The 24962-nt window shown below is 38.3% G+C and overlaps 1 protein-coding gene across 4 annotated transcripts in view; it reads right to left on the reverse strand.

Moving 5' to 3' along the window:
- Nucleotides 1-410: 410 nt before the first annotated feature.
- LOC109936756 (adenosine kinase) overlaps nt 411-24962 on the reverse strand; it is a 503574-nt gene continuing 479022 nt past the window's right edge. For all 4 annotated transcript variants that reach the window (XM_048616272.1, XM_048616270.1, XM_048616269.1 and 1 more), the window contains exons 10-11: nt 5865-5951; nt 411-1370 (exon numbers count right to left, since the gene is read on the reverse strand). In XM_048616272.1, coding sequence (XP_048472229.1) covers nt 1246-1370; nt 5865-5951 — 212 coding nt within the window. In that variant the 3' untranslated portion in view covers nt 411-1245. The remainder of the gene's footprint in view (nt 1371-5864; nt 5952-24962) is intronic.

The raw sequence follows: 24962 nt of genomic DNA on the forward strand, positions 1-24962 counted from the left end.
CAGGTTCACTGACTCTTCCTCAGGATGGAAGAAAGATAGTCGCTGCTCTTTATTGAGATTTAGCACCCACCATTTAAACCTTAAGTGGGGGAATAGGAAATATTTTTCTCCAGGTCAGAGATCTGATTTCAATGTATTTTCCCAACTTTCTCACACTGTCTACAATACTCGAGGCAGCAGAAAACGGTCTGTCTTTAAAGGTAGTATACCTCTTGTCGTCCTCTTATTTGTTTTAAATGAGTCAATAATTATTTCCTGCATAATGAAAACTTAATTAGTCAATGTAGCTAAATGTATTTTTGTCCAAAACAAGTCAGCCTACTAACAGCTGAATACTATTAGCATTTTAAATGCAACTTTAGTATCCTACAAACGTGTAGCTGTACTTAAATTGTAAAAACAAGTGAACATTTTTGAGAATCATATTTGTTTATTGTCAATATCAAATTATAAAGAAAAGAATGTAATTGTAACTGCATACAGTTGTTTCTCTTTGAACAATAATACAGGTGTCCAAATAACTACAGAGTATCAGAAATTTAAAAACTGTGCGTTTGCAGATTTGATTTGGTATTTTACAGCAACATTTACCTGCATAAATATTTCTGTGTCTCACTTTATTGAATTCTCATTATATAGGTTTGCTTTTCTGAATAAACTCAAAAACAGAAAATGCTGAGGTAATCTGCTAAACAAAAATCATTTCATGATGATAAGATGCACCACTTTCAGATGACAAATAGCTTGAGATCAGTTACAGCTTTCATTTGGGCTGAATTTAAAAACTGTCAGAATAAACTAAAGAATAAACAAGTTATGCAATTTGAAGTTTTCTACAGAAAACAGCCAACATAGTTTTTACCTCATGCTTTCATCCATCACCAATGCCATAATTACTGCCAGGTGAATAATAAATTTAACTACCAAAATATTCACCGTCAAAATCAAAACTTCATTGTTTCATTGAAAGATGTAAAATATAAATCATGAAAAGACAAGAAGATAGTTTATGACTATCGAAACATTTTCAAGGCCTTGTCATCTACTCTGAACATGTTTATATTTTCTGATTTTTTTTAGTAGCAGATTGACAAAAACAAATGAAGAACTAAGTACAGAATTCTTAATGCAGGGTTTGGGGAGGAAGGAAAGAGAGGTTATTTATTTTTAAATGGACAGCAGTTCCTGTTCATAGGTTTAACAAAGGACTTTTTGATCCCACTTATTTTCATATTAATGAAAGCATCAATGAAAATCTGGTGCTTCTGGGAATGTGCAACCTGAACGCCTAATGATAACATTTGCTGCATAATGGCCAGCTCGGATGCATTTTTCAAGAGGTTGATCATGAACCAGTTGTGACAGAAAACCTACAAAGAAAATAGTAAAAATCATCCACAGATAAGAGTAATAAAAACCTTTACATTTGCAACTAAATACACCACACTATTTTTACACAAAAGTATGAAATACAAACTATTTTCCACTGATAAAATTAGCCTTCGTAAATTCTTGGCTCCTCCTTTTGGGTAGAGATCAGGTTATCAAACTTGAAGTACTAAGAAATTGCAGTCTTTTTCACAAAAAAGCTAATTTGTGATTTGTTTCTGTTTTAATTAACAATGAAACTGTTGAAACTCAGTTTTTAAGATGAGACAATGCATGTCAAAATTTAGGAGGAAGGTACCCTGACTCCCTTGATGTTCAATGCATAAATGGATGACAAAACATGGCAGTGCTGAATTAGATTTCAGGTGGTGAATTCCCTTATCAACAAGCTTCAGTGATACTCAGGCTAGAGTAGAAAGATTAGGACAGGACTTGATAGTGTTGCTTCCCACAGTTCAACAGTTTGCCAACATTCATTGCATTGAACAAAAACAGAAATTGCTGGAAAAACTCAGGTGATCTGACAGCATCTGTGAAGAAAAATAAGAGTTAATGTTTCGGGTCTGGTGAACCTTCCTCAGAACAGGACAGCAGTTCTGAGGAAGATTCACCAGATCCAAAACTTTAACTCTGATATTTCTGCACAGATGCTGCCAGACTTGCTGAACTTTACCAGCAACTTCCGTTTTTGTTCCTGATTTACAGCATCCACAGTTCTTTCAGTTTTTATTCACTGCATTGAAGATTGCCCACATAAGCAAGGAATAAGAAACTGCTGGTGCCTGTAGGTGCCATGTTCACATTCTGTTAACTATTTGGTGGAGAGGGAAATGAAAACAACAATATTGTTCTTTGTGCCTTACAATTTTGAATAGTAGCATGGGATTTCTCTTCAAATGTTAGGGACATCTTTATTTCCTGTTGCTCATTGTTAAATCTGCTTCCAAGAATTATCCGACATTTTTTAAAGTGTCAGATTACTTATTAATGATTTGGCTTCGGCAAGAATAAATAATTAGTATGTTTATGTTTATGCAATCACAGATTTAAGGGAAGTTTATTCAAACATTCAAATCTCTCTCTCTTTCACCGCCCCCCCGCACACACACGCGCACACACCATATCTATGTTGAGATAGGAAGAAACCTATTTCCCTCTGGGAAGATTAGACTAAATACTAATTGGGCAAATAATTATTTCTCATCATTTTTTGAATGAAAGGGAAAAACTGTGATAAAAGGTCAGATTTTAAATGTTTATGTTTTTGAAGCATCATTTACTACCCATTTTCTTTATTGAGTAAGTATAGCCATGAAATGATAAACTAGAGCTAAATTTGTCTACTCTGACACATGGCTGAGTACCAGTTTCCCAATCTTGTGGTTAAATCAATACAGTGTTTGAGTAAACACAGTTAAAGCTTTATTAGAATGGTGCTTATTCTGAATTGGCAACATGTTGCTTTGGTGACAAACAAGCCCAACATACACCATTGACATGAGTAAAAGGGCAAATAGTCAGCTAATAATCCTACAGAATTCTGTGACACTTAGGCCCACATACTCCAATGGAGCAGTATTTGAGATGCACGTTGGGACCACGTGAAATCGCCGACGCAGGAGACTGTGAGAACTGCCTGGGAAATTGAACTACACTAAACTAGCACAACATTTTTTTTCTGCGTTATTATCCTCAAGTTACACGTCTTCCATGCAGGTATTTCACGTCTTAATTGCAGTTTAATGACAAATTCAGAATGCCTTTCTAATGGGTAAGGCAAAAGGAAAACAAATAAAAGAAAAGCCAGTAATTTGTATAATTCCACTCTGATTTCAAATGGGCATGGGCTTAGAAAAACCAAAGCTCCTAAGAACATTTTAATTTTCCAAAATATTAGAACTAGTACTTTGGAAAAAAGGTAACATCAAAGCTGTGAAAAGGAGAAACAGGATAAAGTTGAAGAATGGAGGGAAAAGGAGATGGCAGGGTGCAAAGTAACGTTTACATTTTTATTTACATTGTGATTTACATGCTTATTTTAATATAAATTATCTCACTGCACCACCTGAAGAGATGAGAGTTCTGACTAACGTTTATCCATTAATCAAAGCACCTAAATATTATCATTTATCTTATTTCTGCTGTTGGGATCTTTATATATGCAAATTGTCTGCAATGTTTTGCTGCTTAAAAACATAACAACACACTTTACAGCCAATGAATATAGTTGGAATGTTTTTAATCAATCTGAAGACAAAAAAGGTTCTATTATTCGTTGAAGTTATTTTGTTTAGTAAATTGGTTTAATATACCTTTTTCAAAATTATATTAAACTAAATAAAATTATAGAACTGCTTGATCCACAAGCTGACCTGAACAGCTTGCAATTTAAGAATTAATAGATTTCCTATCTTATTGTAATGAATTCAATAATTTTGCATCCTTTGACATAAATATAGCAACCACTTACAAAGAAGCTTTATTTTCTAGTGATCTATTGTAATCCTCCAGGGAAATTAGTTCTGAATTACAAGTATAAATCTTTTCCTTGTGTTGACTTCACATGGAAGAAAAGTAACATGTAAACTAGCGAGTTTTTTGTAATTTTTCCTGATAGTCTTCAGCTAGTTCTCTCACTTCAAGTGTCTTCAATCCCATCGAGTTTGTGCTTAGAAGTGGTCTGAAATTCTGATGGACGCCCGACATTTATGCAAACTCACAATACCATGCTTATGGTATATTTTGCATTTGATAAATAATATTGCATTAAGGCAGCTCATAAATTTCATTTCAATCAAATCTCAACGAAAATATACATCCCCTTAAGGGATAAAAACAGCAAAAGAAAACTGGCCCAACTGTGGCTAATAAGAAAAAGTTAAAGATAATTTCAGAATAAAGGAGAAAGCTTAGAATGTAACCAAGAGTTGTAAATCTAAGGATTTGAAGGAAGAGCATGAAATTGAGAAAGAAAGTAGAAAACTGTAAAAACTTCGATTCATATGTAAAATGGAAGAGTTTGGCGAAAGTAAATATTGCTTCCTTCAAGGCAGAGACTGAAGAACATCCAAATTAGGTATGAAGAAACAAATATTTTGCACCTGTCTTCACAAGAGGAGAAAACAAAATAATATCCCAGAAATTGTTGGGAAACATAGGTTCAGCAAGAACGAGTGTTATGACTTCAACTAAATATCCAAGGTTACATGTCCTGACGAGAGGACAGATGATCAGAGGCGGCAAGGTTGCCTTGTTAGTAAGAAAGGAAAGGAAATTCATAACAAGAAGCGATATAGGGTCAGGAGCTGCAGATTCTGTGGGGGTAGAGTTGAGGAATCACAAAGGAGGCAAGACCCTGATTGGAGGCGTGTAAGCCATCTAGCAGTAATCAGGATGTGGAGCAGAAAATAAATCAGGAGATCTAAATGACATAAGAAAGGGACTATAACAATAATCATGGGGGTCTTCCGGTTGGTAGTAGATGCCAAGAAAAGGAATTCATGGAAGGTCGACGAGATTTTCTTTTGGACCAACTTGTGATAGAGCCCACTAGAGAACAGAAAATACTGGACTTGGTGATATACAATGAAGCAGACTTGATTAGGGAGCTTAAGGTAAAAGAAACCCAGAAGTCAGCGACCATGATAAAAATTCACCCTACTATTTGAGGGAGAAGTTTGAATCAGATGTAAGAATATTATAAATGAGTAAAGGTAACTACGAAGATAGGAGGGAGGAGCTGGCCAGAGTTAATTGGAAGTGGAACCTAGCAAGGAGACAGTGGAGCAGCAATGGCTGGAGTTTTTTGGGGGCAATTTGGGAGGCTCAGCAGAAATTATCCTAAGGAAGAAGAAACGTACTAAGGGGAGGACGAGGCAACCATGACTGACAAAGGAAGTCAGGGACAGCATAAAAGAAAAAGAAAAAGCATTCTATGTGGTGAAGATTAGCAGGAAGTCAAAGGATTGGAAAGCCTTTAAAAACCCGCAGAGGGCAACTAAAAAGGCAATAAGGGAGAAGATGAAATATGACAATAAGCTAGCTAGTAATATAAGAAAATATAGAAGTTTTTTTTTTAAGATATCTAAAATGTAGCGTAGAGGCAAGAGTACAACATTGGACTGTTGGAAATGAGACTAGAGAAGTTCGGAATGACGAGTATTATCCTTATAATGTGTATTATTTCAAAATTTTAACAGCACTCTCCATTTCCGGATGTCAGATAATTTCAAAAAGGGGATGAAAGTGATTTTTTTAAAAATTGCTCCAATTCTAACAACACAAATGTACACCAGCATAGAAATCCTTTATATTTCTATAAGGTTAAATATTTCCAGTTTTGGCACAAATCAGATTTATACAGCTCATTGGAGCAATGAGAATAGGAACATAATAAATATGCAGCGCTCATGTTAAAACTGCATTTTTCACAAAATGACAATTTGACATACAACTTATGTAGCAGCAATATTTACCTCCCACAAAGGCATCACCAGCTCCATTAGTATCAACAATCTCATCTTGTTTAATATCTAGGACAGGGAAGGCTGTTACATTATCAGCTGTGAGAAAGAAGGAAAATAATGTAAATGGATTATGTATTATAGTGGAAAATAGAGATTAAGTCATATTGATTTGTTATTTTAAAATATTAGTTTTGCTAATTCAAAGGCAATAATAAAAGATGTTTTAAAACATTCTTCAGCGATTCAACAGCAAAATCACCCTGTGGAGTCTGCTTATATAATGATACAGGACAAAGATAATAAAACTTGGAAAATTGAGTTAACTAGTGGCCAGTTTCATTATATAATTCCAGAAGACAAACTAGACCAGGAATGCAGAGGAGATTCAACTGCACATCTCTGAAACAGAAAACATGATCATCAAATATCCAGCCAGCTATCTTGGTTTGCAAACAACACTATCTCAACCCAACTGCAGACATAACACAGATGTTGTGATATCTTATAAAATGTTGATAATAAGAATGTTGACGTCTTAATAATAGTAAGATCTACAAACAAAACTTACAAATTGAATATAGGGCAATGATACACTAAATCACAAAATGTAAATAACAGATTCTTTTACACACATTATTTGACTAACGTCTACTTTAACTGATGCTCTGACACACGTATTAAATGCCCCTACTTGATGATAATAAAGGATAAAACATGCACAGTCAAGCTCTAACTGACTTTAACATGTTTTCACACCTGGCTGATTATATTTAATGTGCCTGTAATCACAGTCAACAAACATTTGTTTTCAGTTTTCTGGCAGCAATTTGTCAAAATTCAAAAATGGCCCCCCATCCTTCACATCCACCAAAGAAAGGTGAGCAGTAACTTGGCTGTTCTCAAGTTCTCTCCAATGCTGCTTTTCAATCAATTTTAAAGAAATACCGGGTAATGTCAAAGCATTATTTTATACTTACTGCAACTTTACACATGGGAGCAAAATAAAAGATTTTGCTATTAATCAGTTCTCTGCTATAAACTCACTCGAGCCCAGAGTTCCCTTGATTACACTAATTTGGAAACAGCTTCCCGAAATATCTCTCTTCTACTCTTGAACTTCATCTGTTCTGATGTTAGAATTTTCCAAACTAATCCTTGAAAAATATTTTTGACTTAACGGAGGTTTACCACCACATAATCTGTTCCATTTTACACATTTCTGTTCTCATCTCTTTGGCTCCCTCCCAAAAATATACAAGGTCTTTGGATCGTCCTTCTTCATTTTTGCCATCAGCAGTGTGATATCAGCAGGAAAAATGAAATGCTTTTGATGCGTGGCATGTGTTACACCAGAGGGAAACACAGGAACCAATTTTATCTACAGCAATGTATCATGACTAAATGAGACAAATGACAATGTCATTCTGGAGATGTTGGCTGAGAGATAGCTATTGACTAAGAAATTAGTAGATTTGTGCCTTTTCTCTTTAAATTATGCCGTGTTATTTTTATCATCCACCAAAGAATAGACACGTTCTCCATTTCGTGTTTCACCTGAAATTTAGCACCTCCGTAGAACTGTACTGAAGAAAACAAAACTTAAGCTGATAGAAGGACCTATCTGAATCAGAATATAGGAAATCTATGATTAAACAAAAGACGACACACCACTAGTCAAAAACCAGTCAGCATGGTTTTATAAGTGAGTTTCCCCCATGTCAATGAACTTTTTTTGAGGGTGCAGATCAGTGTAAGATTTAAAGATAACATTGATCCATTGACTTTGAAAGACATTTCACAAATCACCATATGAAAGGTTTCAGCATTGGGACTACTACATTTCCTATTTGGACTCCATGGTCTGCAGCAGTTCAAGGTGGCAGCTTGTCACCACCTTCTCAAGTGCAAGTAGGGACAGTCAGCAACATCCATATCTCATGAGAATTCAAAAGAAAACAGTAATGGCCCAAATTTAGAAACGCAATGATAAGTGGTTATGTTTTTTGATGATACTAAACAAGTCACAGAGTGTTGGGAGGAGGCTGCAAGAATAGGAGCGAGAGAGACTGCGAAGAGAGAACAGTTTTTAAACCAGTCAACAAATAATTGTGCATCTAATTAGGAGCCAGGAAAACTTGAAATCCATTTGGTAATGAAGTTCCTTGCAAATGAATATAGAATCTCTAAGATTGTGGAAATTCACGAGTCTCAATATTTGAAAAGACGTGATTGATTTGACTGTACATTGGATCAATTGTTGAGTTTAAATTTGAGCTTGTGATCTAGGATACAGTTAAAAAGTGCAGTAACTGCCTGCTTAAAACATTCCAGCTTTACGAGCATGTGAAGAAGATGCACAGTTGGAAGGTGTGTTTAAGCTGATGATCTTTTTGTGTAAAAGTGTCTTTTTTTGATAAAAATTGTTGTCCTATGTTAAAAACTATGGTCTCCAGGAAATTACTACATTGCTTGTGCATTGTGGCTTTAATTTAATGGACAGTTCTGGATTTAGGATTTTCTTGAAACCTGTCTACTTTGCCTTGTCCTTCTAGTTCAGCAAGAAAATGCTAACACTGACAATGTTTGAGGATTGTAAGCCTTTGCAAACAATAAACATAAATAGTGCACAATTGTTGCTTGCTTGAAATGCACATAAATCAATTACATCTTTTCTAAGGGGAGCAAACAGGTTCATTAATAGGAATGATACTGAACAGGAAAGTTATCAGGTTTGGAAGGGCCGAAAATTAATGAACTGACACAATGCTCCCCAATAACCCGCTTTTTAATCTGAATCCCAATAGGTTACCACAATGGTGTAACTTGCATGAAAATTAAAATGTGATTCTGAAACTACATAACTTACTATATGTACACTTCACGAGCAAGAGAATCAACTAAATAACTGTCTCTCTAGATTAAATTCCCCGCTGCAAAACTGAAAATTTTAATTATAATGTCCCCTGGCTTTGAAATTTGCAAATATTTAGAATAACTGTTTTGCAAAGAATGATCATCTTAAGCATTAATGATTCACTTTCCCTTCCCAATATTAGCCAGTGTTTAAAATTCATCTATTCAAGATGGTAACTATTCATGTTAACCTGCTCTTGACAATGAGGAATACGTATCGTAAGTTTATGAACAATTTTTAAACTCCAAGGATGAGCAGGAAACTGTGGTTAAACTGCTCCTCTCTGGAAATCTGTTGTTTGTGCCTGCACATTTCTGCAGTGAGATTTTTAATCATAGGAAAATGTTAACATGTAGTCAGCTCATTTCTGTAATACAGAATTTTAAAATAACACTGCAGGTTACCGGAGTTCTAAAACTTAAAACTATAGATGACAACAGCATGAAGTCTGCAAGAAAAGTGATTTCACGTGGCACCAAATTAGAAGTGGGCAGCTGTTCTGAAGTTGATGTGATGAGAAAAAAAACTATAAAATAACTATTATATACGACAAATATACTATGCTAAAATACTATATTGGTGTCAAATATGCAAGATATCGGGGCAAATATTTTCTAATATTTCATTTAGGTTATGAAGATGCAAATATAGTAACAACATAAGTGAATTATACCATTCCCCTGGTCACACAAAGGAGACTGGATCATCATGCAGGACAGCACAGCGGTGAGTACAGCACCAGAAACCCAGGTTTGATTCCACCCTTGGGCGACTGTCTGTGGAGTTTACATGTTTTCCCCATGTCTGCATGGGTTTCTGCCAGGTGTTCCGGTTTCCTTCCACAGTGCAGGTTAGATAAATAGGCATGGTAAATGTGAGATTATTGGGATAAGGTGGGGGGTGAGTTTGGGTGGCATGCTCTTCGGTGGGTTGGCGTGGACTCAATGGGATGAATGGCCTCTTTCTGCATTGAAAGGGTTCTATGATTCTACATGTAAATTTGAGGTTCATTAGCAACACTCACTGTCAAAATATCTGGCATGTTTCAATTTTGGATTTTTAAAGTAACTTCTCCCACAAAATTATTCAACAATAGTTTCTGAAGATGTACCTTCTTATTGTGGTCCAGAAATTTTCTGCTTTCTATAATGGAAAAATTCTACATGATTAGAGGGAAAAAGGCAGGACAGGTACAATGAGCAAAATGGCTTCCTTCTCTGTTCACTCAATGTATGATTCCAACTTGTCCTCAATAAATGTGAGGAATGACTGACTACACTACTTGCAATATTTGTTTAAGATAGTTTTGTTACGTTCATTAAGCTTTTTGAAAAATCAGATCGGCAAACTAGATTAGGGGCGGCATGGTGGCACAGTGGTTAGCACTGCTGCCTCACAGTGCCAGAAACCTGGGTTCGATTCCACCCTCGGGCGACTGTCTGTGTCGAGTTTGCACATTCTCCCAGTGTCTGCGTGGGTTTCCTCCGGCTGCTTCAGTTACCTCCCACAGTCCAAAGATGTGCAGGCTAGGTGGATTGTCCATGCTAAATCGCCCGTAATGTTCAGGCATATGTAGATTAGGTGGGTTTATAGGGGAATGGGTCTGGGTGGGATGCGCAGGGTTGCTGTGGACTTGTTGGACTGAAGGGCCTGTTTCCACACTGTAGGCATTCTATAATAATAATTCACAGAACAGCCCTCCTCTTCCGTCCAACTCCATCCCCTCATCTGATGTCACCTCTTGCTGCATATTCACCGTACAGTTTGACCTTCTGCTCTCTGATGCTGAATGATCTGCACTCAGTAAGGGACATGGTTTATCACTTTAAGCCTCCAATCAATGAATTTCAGGCGTGACATGACACTGAATTTTTCTTCTGTCATCTTCACTTCCACGACTACTTCTTTGGACAGGAATCCTCTCCCTGCTACAGACCCTTTCATCCGTCTCCAATACTCCCCACCACCTAGACCTCTTCTTCTCATCTTTTATCTATACTTGATCTCTTCATTGAGAACTGCCATCATGAAATTAGCTGCCTTCATTTCTCTGCGCCCCCACTTGCCCACTCTAACCAGTGTCCCTCTGACCTTGCTACACTCTGTTCCCTCAGGTCTAACCCTGACTTTGTTATCAAACCTGCCAACAAGGAGGGTGGTGTGGATGTTGTCTGGCATATTGACCTCAACCTGACAGAGGCTGAGCACCAACTTCCAAATACTTCCTCCCAAATCCTCCAGGCCATGATCCCACTACTGAGCACCAAGGTATTATTTCTAGGACTATCAGTGACTTCATTTCCTTTGGAGATTTCCCCTCCACAGCAACCCACCTTACAGTTCTCCAAACCCATACAGCCGCTTCTATCTCCTTCCCAAAATCTAGAAACAGAACTGCCCTGGCAAGCTTGCTGTTTCAGCCTGTTCCTGCCCCAGTGAACTTACTACTTCTTACCTCGACTCTATTTCTCCCCCCTTGACCAGTCTGTTCCAACTTTACATTCGTGATTCTTCTGATGCTTTACATCAGCTCCATAATTTCCAGTTTTCTGGTTATAGATGCATTCTCTTCACTTATGCAATCCTCTACTCAGCCATCCCCCATCAGGATGGTCTGAAGGCTTTTCGCTTTCCCCTTGAAAGGAGGCCGAAAGAGGCCTGCACAGTCTCTATCCACCACCACCCTCCTTCACCCGATTGAGCTTGTTCTCACTTTGAATACATGTCCTTTAACTCATCTCATTTTCTTCAAGTCAGAGGTGACCATGATTTCCAGTTATGTCTGTCTCTTTGTGGGGAATGTGCAACATTCCTTGTTCCAATCTTGCTTGTGCCTCCCACTACAACTTTTTCTCCAATACATGATGATGTCCTTGATGCTGCTTCTTGCTCTTGTCCAGAACTTGAAAAGTTCATCAGTTTTGCTTCCAATTTCCTGTTTTCTCTCACCTTCACCTGACTCTTCCCATCCCTCCCTTGACTTCATTGCTTCCATTTGAGGACAGGCTGTCCACCAATATCCATTACAAATGCATTGACTCCCACAGTTACCTCAATTACACTTGCTTACACCCTGCATCCTTCACGTATTCTATTCCATTTCATTGTCCCAGTTTCTCGGCCTCCGTTGAATTTGTTTTGATGATGTTACCTTCCACTGGGATGCCTCTGATATGATCTTTTTCTCAACTAAGGAATCCCCCCTCATTGTGGTGTACCACACTTCTGCCATCACAATATCCCCTCCTTCTGAGTATCAGCAGCGTTCTCCTAGTCCTTACTTCCCACCTCACCCGTCTCCACATTCAAACGATCATTCTCCATTATATATGATAACACCACTCCACAGACGCTGCTAGTTCTATGTTTCTTTCAGATTTCCAGCATTCACAGTATTTTGTCTTTACCAATATGTTATCCACTTAGTACGAATGATAATACATCCTCTAAACATTTGGAGCACATCCAAATTGTTGTTAGGGGAGCCCTTACTGAACACACACACGGAAATGATGTCATGACTGCAGATAAGAAGTGTCACATAAAGCCTCCTAATTCCTAAAATTCTAGGCTGTGCCATTCAACCAAACTCTCAAATCTTCATAGCACACTTTTAAATTACTTAACACAAGTGTAATCTACTGGTTCGTGCTGATACATTTTTCATGCTGTACCTATTTAGAGTGCACAGATGTGGTTAGCGATTTTTAAACTAAAATTCTTTGATGGGATATGGGTATCACTGGCTAGGCCAGCAATAAGTGCCCATCCCTAATTGCCCAAGAGGGTGATTAAGAGCCAACCACATTGCTTCCAAAGTCACATGTAGGCAGATCAGGTAAGGAAGACATATTTCATCTCTCTAAAGGACATTGTGAACCAGACAGAAGGCAAAAAGACAAAAGAGAATCAGAGAATCCCTACCGTGCAGAAAGGAGCCATCTGCCTCATCCTCATCAAGGTCTGCATCAACCCTCCGAAGAGCACCTGGCCTAAACACAGCTCCCTATCCTATCCCCATATCCCAGCTCATCCATCTAGCCTGAACATTCCTGGAAACCACAGGGCAATTTAGCATGGCCAATCCATCCAACCTGCACATCTTTGAACTGTGAAAGAAAACCGGAGCACCTGGTGAAAACCCACGCAGACAAGAAGGGGAGAATGTGCAAACTCCACACAGTCACTCAAGGCTGGAATGGAGCCTGGGTTCCTGGCACTGTGAGGCTATCAGCTATGCAATTTGCTTTTTTGATGTTTTGATTTTGTTCAAAGCCTTATTGTAGATGTCACGCATTTGCTCTTCAGTACTTTTTAAAAAAGCTGTTTGAGCGACTTCATTAGCTCATCTGTGTTGTTTTGTTAATGACAGGTTCCCTTGCCTGGGTAATCAGGATTCTAACTGGCATTTCCTGATGTCAGTTTCCTAGGTACTTGGTTCACTTTTTACTTGAATGTTCTCTACAGTCATTTCTGAATTGTTGTGGTTTTACTTTGAGTTAATTGAAGTGTGAAGTAGAAAATATTACCAGAAGAGCATACCCATTTGTAGTAGCTCAAGCAGTTTTTGGAAGAATATCTTAAGACATAGAACAGAAGTCCTGGTGAAAGTTTTGTAAACATAACCCTAGTTTCTGATAGAACAATTTAGTTTGTTTTTGCTTTGTCTTACTATTGATTGTAACATATAATGGTGTAGCCTAGGTGGTCATTTGGTCAACCATGGCTGTATCAGCTCTTTGAAAGACTTTCTGTCGCATTCACCTGCAAATGTTTTTATCTTCAAGTATTGATCAAATTTCTCATGAAATTATTTCTGATTCACTTACGGCATCCTTTCAGATAATAAATATCTTTCAGGCAAGGAGCTATCAGTAAACCATTACCAGAATTCCCAAAAGTGTGCCGATTTTGCGTCCTGCTTTGGTGTTGAAATTTTACCTTTCGTAAATTTTAAGAATTAATAAACATCTGGTTACATAGAATAGAAGGAACATTCTAGAAACTGCAAAACATTTTGTACATATCTTTGATTCATGTAAGTCAATACAATAGGATGAGTAAATTGTTTCAATTCAAGATTAATGAACAAACCTGTGTTGTCTAGATCAAAGTATACCGTCTAATTTTCATGTAAATAAAAAAGTCACCCCTTGTAATAGGAATAATTTAATTTTAAATAGACCCAGACTTTTATTCTATTACCTATGGTTCAGGGGCAGCATGTTCCTGTTAGATTGAAGGGTGAGGCTGGTAAGAGTAGGGAACAATGGACGAATAAAGATAGTGAAGCTCTAGTCAAGAATAAGGAGGCGGTATATGTTAGGTATAGACAATTAGGATCAAGTGAATCTCTTGAAGAGTATAGGGGTGTGGGAGCATTCTCAGCAGGGAAATTAAGAGGACAAAAAGGGGATATGAGGTAGACTTGTCAGATAACGTTAAGGATAATCCAAAGAGATTCTACAAGTACGTTAAGAACAAAAGAACTAGGGAGAGAGTACAGCCCTTTAAAGGCATGCAAAACCATAAGATTTTGGAGAGATACTAAATGAATGTTTCAAGTCAATTTTTACTGAAGAGAAAGACATGGAGGCTGGGAAATAAATATTGCTGTCTTGAAAACAGTTCACATTACGAGGGAGGTGGTGCTGGAGGTCTTACAAAAAAAAAGTGGATAAATCTCCAGGACCTGTTCAAGTGTATCCAAGGATGTTGTGGGAAGCTAGGCAAGACATTGTGGAGCCCCAGCAGAAATATCTGTATCATCTACAGCTATGGGTGAGGTGCCAGAGGACTGGAGGTGGATAATGTTGTGCCTTTATTTAAGAAAGGTTGTAAGGAAAGCCTGGGAACTATAGACGTGAAGTCTGACATCAGTGGTGGGTAAGTTGTTGGAGGAGGTTCTGAGAGATAGGAAAGGCAAGGACTATTTAGGGATAGTCAGCAAAGTTTTGTCCAATGGAACTCTTGTCTTATAAACTTGATTAAATTTTTTAAAGGTGTAACTAAAAAGACAGATGAGGGCAGAGTGGTAGATATTGGACTTTTGTACATGGACTTCAGTAAAGCTTTCCACAAGGTTCTGCATGGGAGGCTGATAGTAAAGTTAGATCACACGGGATTCAGGGTGAGCTTGCCAACTGGACACAAAATCAGCTTGATGGTAAGAGATAGAAGTTGGTTAGGGAGGGTTGTTTGTCAGATTGGAGGCCTGTGACCAGCAGTGTTCTGCAGGGATTGGTGCTGGGTCCAACACTGTTTGTCATTTACATAAACAATTTGGATGAGTCTGTAGGTGGTATGATTAATAAGCTTGTGGATGACACTAAAATTGATGGTATAGTGGACAGTGAAGAGGCTCATCTAAGATTATAGAGAGGTCTTTGATCAATTGGGCCAATGGGATGAGGAGTGGCAGATGGCATTTAATTTAGATAAATGTGAGATATTGCATTTTGGTAAAATAAATAAGGGCAGGACTTACACAGTTACTGGTAGGGCCCCGGGGTGTGTTGTCGAACAGGGAGTTCTAGGGGTTCAGGTACATAGTTCTTTGAAAGTTACATCACAGGTACAAGTTGGCTAGGCGGCATTTAGCACTCTTGCCTCCATTACTCAGACCATTGCATACAGGAGTTGGGATGTCATATATGAGCTTGTACAGGATGTTGGTGAGGCCACTTTTGGAGAACCGTGTGCAGTTTTGGTTGCCCTGTTATAGGAAGGATATTATTAAATTGGAGAGGGTTCAGAAAAGATTTACTAGGTCACTGCCAGAACTAGAAAGTTTGAGATATAAGGAGAGGCTTTTTTCACTGGAGCACAGGAGGTTGAGGGGTGACGTTATAGAGGTGTATAAAATCATGAAGGGCATAGATAGGTCTTTTCCCTAGGATAGGGCAGTTCAAAATAAGGGGGCATATTTTTAAGATTAGCGGAGAAAGGTATAAAAGGGACCTGATGGGCAACCTTTTGGCTCTAGTGTAGAATGAACTGCCAGAGGAAGTGGTAGATGTAGGTATAGTTACAACATTTAAAAGACATTTGGATAAGTACATGAATAGGAAAGGTTTGGAAGGATATCGGCCAAATGGAGGAAGAGTTTGGTTTAGGAACATGGACGAGTTGAACCAAAAGGGTCTGTTTTCATCCTGTATAGCTCTACGTATACTGTTTATTTTATTTAACATATTTGAAAAGAATTCTTGTAAATTCAGTGTAAAATTTCAACAAGAACTCAAGATTTCTGTGACAAAAGTTCAAAGGCCGTACATTGTCAGCAGTTTGAATTCAGAGTTTATACATCGATTTTTGCCAATTTAAGTTTTGTACTTCACAATTTTTAGTATGATATTTGAAGTTACAAACATTTCAAATATTATTTAATTCGGCTACAAAATGAACATCACACTGAAGATAAACAGCTAATTTAGTTGTCTCTGGTGAAGATAATTTGGGTAAATTAACAGGGAATTCACTCTGCTTGACTCCAAGAAAATCTGCATTTAATATACTTGTTCAAACTAATTGAATAATTTTAGCTATTAATTAGCATTACATGAATAATTTTATCACCCAGTTTGCAAATTTCACCATGACTGCCAGCCCTCAACCATTAATGCCAGTTCGGCAGCTGTGTTTGGTTAGTGGATATGGGAGAAAAAATGAGACATTTCACTCAAGGCATTTTTGACTTTAACTAAAACAAAACCACTAAAGTATTAAACGACCATCACAACTTGAAATCACCAAACTTGTGAACTTAAGACAGTAAGAAAATATGGGACATGAAATGCCAGGAGGCACAATTTAATTTAACAGTAAATTTTTCAAAATATTTTTTCATTTGTTATATCCTGTACAATTTGAAGTTATGACAGACATATCAATTTTAATGTTAGTATGCAACTTAAAACAAATTTTGAAAGTGTACATATCACTTTACGCACGTAAAGTCCAGTTGAACGTGGGGCCGCTAGATCAGTTTCGCCAACATACAGCATAACATTTTCAGTTGATGTGCTATTATTAGGATCCGGTTACATAAGTGAATTACAGTAGTGACTGCAGCAGCATGAATCTGCACCTGAGAAGTCCTTCAAGCTCACCGTTTACCACAAATGTAAACTGCTTATTTTTTTCCCCTAGCTTAGTGTATCCCTTCTGACCCGCACTATAGCTTTTGGATCCATAGACTTTAAAGGACCTGTCCAACTGGGAGTGCTGCCAGAAATATAAAGACATGACAGTGACTGTTCAGCAATTGTCCATCTACGGCTTCCTCATTAGTCTCAATGTGCCCTATAAAATGCAACACTGAATCCATCATAGAACACTGTTAACGTTTATCAACCTCTACATCAATGGAGCTTTAGAAATCTATTGCAACACACTATCGATCCACTTTTAAAACATGTGACAATGGAATTCAGAGATATCAATTAAATTGCTGCCCCTTGTCTCAACTGTACCTAACTTCCGAGATTAATTCCACAGATACAGTTTGTGCAATTATTCATGAAAGGAGGGAGAAAGCAAACAGGGAATTATAGGCCAGGTAGATTGAAATTAGGAAGAGCAAAAATATAAGGATCAATTACTTGAGATGGCGCAACAGGGCACTTAGAAAATAATATCTAGTTAGCAAAGTTTTTAAGAAAGACATGTTTAATAAACCTATTGAGGATTTTTTGAAGGTGGAGACGTAGGAGAATTAAGGGGCAATCATTGGTACAATATACTTAGATTTTCAAAAGATATTTGATAACAAGAAGTTGTGACACAAGATGAAGGCTCATTGGATCAGGGCAATTTATTTGATTTATGATCAGTAAACAAACAGAAAAGAGCAGAACTAAGTGAGCCAAATAACGTGTTGTAAGAATCAGTCTGGCCTCAGCCGAAAATAACAATGCTGGAGATCACACAGGGTCAGGCAGCATCCATGGAGAGAAAACAAGCTAACATTTCAAGTCTAGATGACCCTTCATCAGAGCTGACGTGATGTGTGGAGGATGCAGCAGTTAAGCAATAGTTGAGGGGGGGCAGGAGAGGGGTGGTAGGGAGGGTGGAGTGCTGGGGGAGAAAGGACATTGATACTTCAGATTAAGTGATCGGAATGTGAGAGTGGCACAACAGTGGTGTGTCTATCTGCCAGACTGGAAAGAACAGACAGTCCCACTCGAGCGGGGAAAGGGGAGAGAGGACATGGTGACAGTGAATGTAACAAGTGAAGCTAAAAGAAAGGGAAGGAATGGGAATGAGTTCACAATTTGGAAGTGTTGAACTTTAATATTAAAGTCCAGAATGTTGTAAAGTGACCTCAACTATTTACAATCTATATCAATGACTTAGATCAGAAAACCGAGAGTAACATGTCCTAACAATACACATTTAAATGGAGAATAAGCATTAGAGGACACCTCAAAGAGACTGAAAAAGAGACAGATATATTAAGAATGTGGAAGATGGAAATTATCCACTTCAGTAGAAAAATATTTTCGACCTTGATCAGATGGAACAATGGGCCGAGGAGTGCAGATGGAGTTTAGATGAATGTGAGGTGTTGCATTTTGGTAAAGCAAACCAGGGCAGAACTTACACAGTCAATGCTAGGGCCCTGGGGATTGTTGCCGAACAGACAGACCTAGGGGTGCAGGTGCATAGTTCTTTGAAAGTGGAGTCACAGGTAGACAGGGTGATGAAGGTGGTGTTTGGCACGCTTGCCTTCATTGGTCAGAACATTGACTATAGGAGTTGGAATATCACGTTGCGGCAGCACAGGACACTGGGGAGGCCACTTTTAGAGTATGTGTACAATTCTGGTCGCCCTTCATATAGGAAGGATTTTGTTAAACTTAACAGGGGGCAGACAAGGTTTACAAGGATGTTGCTGGGACTGAAGGGTTTGAGTTATAGACAGCAGCTGAATAGGCTGGAGCTTTTGTCCCCCTGCAGCATTGGAGGCTGAAGGGAGACCTGATAAAGGTTTATAAAATTACGAGCAGCATGAATGGGGTGAATAGTCAAGGTCTTTTTCCTAGAGTGGGGGAGCCAAAACTAGAGGGCATAGGTTGAAGGTGAGAGGGGAAAAAGGGACCTGAGGGGCAACTTTTTCACACAGAAGGTGGTGCGTGTATGGAGCGAGCAGCCAGAGGAAGTGGAGGAGGTGGGTACAACATTTAAAAGGAATCTAGACAGGCACATGAATAGGAAGGGTTTAGTGGGATATGGGCCAAATGCTGCTAAGTGGGACAAGGTCAGATTGCGATGTCTGGCTGGCAAGGACGAGTTGGCCTGAAGGATCTGTTTCTGTATTGTGTGACTCTAATTGATAGTGGAAAGGAAGAATGTTATTAAAATCGTGACAGATTTGTAAACATTGGCATGTAATGGGAATTAGATGTCTCTATATAGAAAGCACAATGTTAATATGCTGATACGTTTAACATGACATTGTGTAAAAATGAAATGCTGGAAACACTCACTAGGGAGCAGTTTTGTTGAAGGTTGACCCGAGTCATAACTGTTTCTCCGTCTATGTATACTGCCTGACCTGTTGAGCATTTTACATTTTAATTTCACCCTTCCCATTTCCTAAGTATTTTAGCTAATTATTATAGGCAAATAATATGTTAACCTTTATACAAAGTGACTGCAAAATAATAGTAAATCTTATTGGAATTTTAGAGAGCCTTGGTGAGACCACATCTGGACTTTTTGATTCCTCACCTCAAGATCCACTTGTCTGAGAGGGAGTGCAATAAAGTTTCAATACACTAGTTCTTGGGATGAAGAAAATGTCCTGTGGTGGTAGATGAAATAGACAATGTCTATGTGTACTAAAGCTTAAAAAGATCGACAGGTGATCTCATTGAAATGAGTAATACTCTTAAAGTGTTTGACAGGGTAGATGTTTCACCAGCTAGACAGCCTAGAAAAATGGGTCATAGTCCTAGAAAAGGAGTAAACAGATTGAGGATTAGGATTGAGATGAGGAGATTTTATTTTCTACAGAAAGATTTGAGTCATTGGATTTCTGTTCCGAAAAGGCTATGCATGTTTCAGTCAACGAGTACATTCGAAGCAAATAGATTTTTGGACATCAAGAGAATTAATATATATGGGAATATGGCATGGAAATGTAGTTGAGGTAGAAGGCCAGCTCCGATCTTACTGAATGGCAGAGCAGGCTCAAAGCACTGTATGGCCTTCGCTTGCTTCTATTTCTTATGCTTCTGTTTGTTCGGTTGACTGGAGTACAGGTATCCTTGTAAATAAACCATGGAAAGTCAATGCACAATCCCACGACTACGAATCATAATCCAAGATTACCTATACATATATTGAATTTTCAACTGCAACATTGTTTTTGTTGGGGCAGCACGGTAGTTCAGTGATTACCACTGTTGCCTCACAGCAGGGTTCTATTCCTCCCTCAGGCAACTGTTTTTGTGGAGTTTGCACGTTCTCCCCATGTCTGCATGGGTTTCCGCCAGATGCTCCGGTTTCCTCCTACAGTCCAAAGATGTGTAAGTTAGGTGGATTGGCCATGTTGAATTGTCCATAGTGTTCAAGGATGGGTAGGTTAGATGTGTTAGCCATGGGAAATATAGGATTACAGGGAAAGGATGGGGATTGGTTCTGGGTGGGGCTCTCTTCAAAGGGTCAATGTGGACTTGTTGGGCTGAATGGCCTGTTTCCACACTGTAGGTATTCAATGAAAAAAGAGATACAGTCAAAAGATGACTGTGGCTGTTTGGAATGTCTCACATAACAGTGTCAGGGAAACTTAAAAAAAGACTGAACGGGAATAGATAATGAGGGGCGAACTAAACTATACTGCTCTCAGCAGGAAGCCAAAAATTTCTTGCAGGCATGTGTGTTTTCTACTCTCAGGGATATATAAAACAAAAAGGTTTAAAGGTGAGCTTCAAGCTTGGTCTGTGTGTGCTTGTGGCCTGATGCATTGTGAAGTTTTGCAGACAGCCACTTTCTGAAGAAGGGTCCTGACCCGAAACGTCAACTTTCCTGCTCCTCTGAAGCTACCTGGCCTGCTGTGTTCCTCCAGCTCCACACTGTGTTATCTCTGACTCCAGCATCTGCAGTTCTTACTGTCTCTCACTAAACACTACTGCAGTGCAGGTAAGTAAAGGTAGGAGTCTCTTTCTCTCAGAGTGCTGCCAGCCAACCAGAACAAAAGAAGTTCAATCAACTTGCAAAGCCAAAAATCACAAAATCTGCTTCTGAATAATTAATGTCAATGCTACAGATAAAACGCACTTAAATGGCTGCAATGTTCTAACATCCAATCTTCATGAGTGACTGGGAGACTGATCTGTACATTCTTGTTTTAAATTTTTTTGGGCTATTTCCTTATTCCTAACCTGTGTGCACGTTTGTTGTGTTATTTCTTCTTCTCGTGATTAATAATGAATAAATTCTCTATTATTAATTCAAAAAAGTCGGATTCTGTTTAAAACAAAATCCTTTGGTCTGGGATAAAGGTATGCACAAGGGAGAGGATTCTTTTCAAATTAACCTTGTATGGACAACTGAGCAGCACAGTGATTAGCACTGCAGCCTCACAGTGCCAGAGACCCGGGTTCAATTCCACTCTCGGGCAACTGTCTGTGTGGAGTTTGCACATTCTCCCCATGTCTGCGTGGGTTTCCTCTGGTTTCCTCCCACAGTCCAAAGAAGCGCAAGCTAGGCGAATTGACTATGCTAAATTGCCCATAACGTTCAGGGATGTGTAGATTAGGTGGATTATAAGGGGATGAGTCTGGGTGGGATGCTGTGAGGGTCGATGTGGACTTGTTGGGCCAAAGGGCCTGTTTCCACACTGTAGAGATTCTATGATTCTATGAGGGGGGAGGCGAAAAACAATTTGGTGCCAGTTTTATCCCTCATCATGCTGGAGCTTAATAATTTGGTGCATTCAATCTGGATTTGCCACAAATTAGGGAACCTCTCCAAGAAACTGGTCATAACGTTAGGTATAAAATGTAACCAGAAAGGTTACTCCAATGGTGGCCTTGACCATAAGAGGACTACAATTCAAAACCAAGGAAATAATGGCTTAGTTGCATAGCGCCTTGGTCAAGCCCCATCTGGAATACTGTGTTCAGTTACACCGGGAAAGACACTTTGGTCTTTGAAAGGCTGCTGTGTTGTTGCTTAAACAGCAAACAGCAATTGAATGTTATTTTTTCCTGTAGCAAGAGCCCTATCAACTGTATATCAAATATAACTGAATGTAATACTCCAGATAGGTTCTTAGCAAGGGTCAATGCAATGAAACAATCATTTCTGTTTTGAATGGTGACCCCCTCAAGATAAAGGACAGCAATGGAGTGGCCATTGTACGTTCAGTACCTCTCACTTTCCATAACTTAAGTACAATGACCGCTAAATCCCAGGTAACTCAAAATGTGTGTCATTTCAGATCCAGATTTAAGTTGATTGTCACTTTCATATTGGAGGTGCAAACAGTTCATTTTAAAATGGTCAATGATTTGCTGACTAGCAGTATTACAAAGAATTATTTGCATGTTCTGTCAGGGGACAAGATTTGGAACCTTGCTACCAAGCATGAGCTTTCACACCTGGGGCAAAAGCATGTGGGGATTTCATACCTGGCTGCAAGAGCACAAAGGGACACATATGATACAAGAGGAAAATTCACTAGGTTTCTAGTTAATAGCAGTGCAACTGACTGAATGTGAACAGAGAACTTGGTGATTCCCTGTTTACAAGAACATTGCTTTTTTTCTCAGAGGGCTCATTTCAAATGAATTTCAACAAACAATGCTTTAAGTTACAAGTCTTGGCAAGTTCAAGTTGTAACTGGCAACAGAAACAGAAATATGATAATTAGGAGGTCTGGTTTCAAATTGTACCAGTGTCACAGCAAAGACACATCAGGGCCACAGCTGGTACTCAGACTGCAGAGTACCTGTGCAGAAGCAAATGAAAGCAACAATTCTGATTTGCCAAGCGACACAAAAATAATTCATCTTGCTCCCTCTCCTGTTATTACAAAACAGGTAGTAAAATAAAAATGTTCACATATGCACAGAACCTGAGCAAACTCCCCAAAGTGGCCACATTTCAGAGTTACAACTATAAAAAATACTTGTGGGAAAGTACAAAAGTTGTTCCATCTGTTGTCGTATAGTTTGATTTGGTTAGACGATATAGTGTTTCTCACTGGACAACTTTCTCACATTTGCAAGTCAGTATGGGGATGTGATTCCACAGAATGAGGGGGAAAAACAAAATCAGAATATGAATCAAATTGCACTACTCTTGCACATTTAATCATCAATTAGGGCACAGAATAATGCACACTTTGAGAAGTTGACTGACTGCACACCTTGCCCATCAGGGTATAGGACAGAAACCAAAGATTAAAAACACAATAAACACAAATGGACTTGTTTTTAATGTTTAACGATGCATAATACCATGGATGGTTCTTACAATGCCGCATGGTGTTCTGCAGGTTGCTTCCACTGTCATGATTAACAATAAAAATAAGGAAACAGCTGTGTCAAGATGTATGGCACTGCTTCAAGAAATAACAACTACTACGGAGAACACATTTTGCTTGGACTATAAAAATATAGTGTATTCTTGATCTATCCTGTTTGCAGGTAAACTGGTTAAAATTATACATCATAAATATAATTTCCTTTGAAGGTCAATAAGCATCTTTTCCTCTCAATGAAAGAGTCCATTTAAAAAAATTTTCCTATACCAGCAAAAAACCCATTTCTGATAATCTGATTTCTGCTATGGTTAATATTGAAACATCTTCTCTACCCTCATATGGTACCTGCATTTCATAATGTAATCTTCACTTAAAAATACATCCTGCATAAGAATGTAGTTTTCTCTATTTTTATCCCAGGAAACAATTTCCCCACAGATATGACCTCCTTCCAAGTATCCGTGAATATCATTTCTAAGCTAAACATGACTAAAAAGAACGTCCAACATAGTACACCATAAATAGATTCACGGTTGATCAGTTGTGACCAATGATTTTTGTTCTATGCCAAGTAATTATATGTGCAACTTGTCTTCTGTATTAAAATTTTAAAAATATTACAGTATCTTTGTGCATTCAAATTGTGCATTTTCTGCCCATATAGGAATTAACTTAATTGTAATTCATTAAGTATTTGGACTAGCTTTAGAAGTTAACTACTTGCAATCTAATGGCACAGTCAAGGCAAAAATAGTTAACAGACCAAGTAATTTCATGGAGCATTTCTATCCTATTTCATAATACTTTTGCCTCAAATAGAAAATCAAAGCAAACACTAAAATACACAACATATTTTCATTAATTTGCTACAGAATAAAGATACGTATCAAGTGATATCTGTAGTCCGGCTGAGTCAAAGTTCACCATGAACAACTCAAGAAATAACGTGGTGTTCAACGATCATGTGCTGATGCTACAATGAGCGTGCCCCAACTCCAAATATTAATGACGTTACTTGGTATAAGAAAAATCAAACAATTAACATAACCTCATACGCAAGTCCAATAGTCAATCAGTGGAAAAAATTTTTAATAAATGTGTTCTCACAAGGAACAAAAATCAGAAGTAATGTGCCAAGTGGCAAAAAAAATGCGGTTCCCAAGACATTGCCAATAATGAGATGTTTAAGTGGTAAAGTATCAAACAGACACTTGAGGCTGTACAAGATATTAGTAAGGCCTCTTCTGAAGGACTGTATGCAGTTCTGGTTGCACTATTATTGGAAGGATATTATTAAACTGGAGACAGTTCATAAAAGATTTACCAGGATGTTGCCAGAATGGAGGGTTTGAGATATAAAAATACAAAATTTTAAATATAAAGGCTGGGACTTTTTTCACTGAAGCATGGTAGGTTGAGGGATAACCTTATTGAAGTTCATAAAATCATGAGGGGCATAAATAAAGTGAATGATAAGGGTATTTTCCCTAATGTGGGGGAGTTTAAGACTGGGGACATATTTTTAAGGTGAGAGGAGAAGGATTTAAAAAAGACACCAGGAGCTTTGTTTTTTAAAACACAGAGTGGGTCGTGAGAGAAATCAACTGCCGGGGAAGTGGTGGATGCAGGTGCAGTTGCAACATTTAAAAGACATTTCGATAAGCTCATGAATAGGAAAGGTTGAGGGATAATGGAG

The sequence above is a fragment of the Rhincodon typus genome, chromosome 34, assembly GCF_021869965.1.
Source record: "Rhincodon typus isolate 14 chromosome 34, sRhiTyp1.1, whole genome shotgun sequence".
Lineage (NCBI taxonomy): Eukaryota > Metazoa > Chordata > Chondrichthyes > Orectolobiformes > Rhincodontidae > Rhincodon > Rhincodon typus.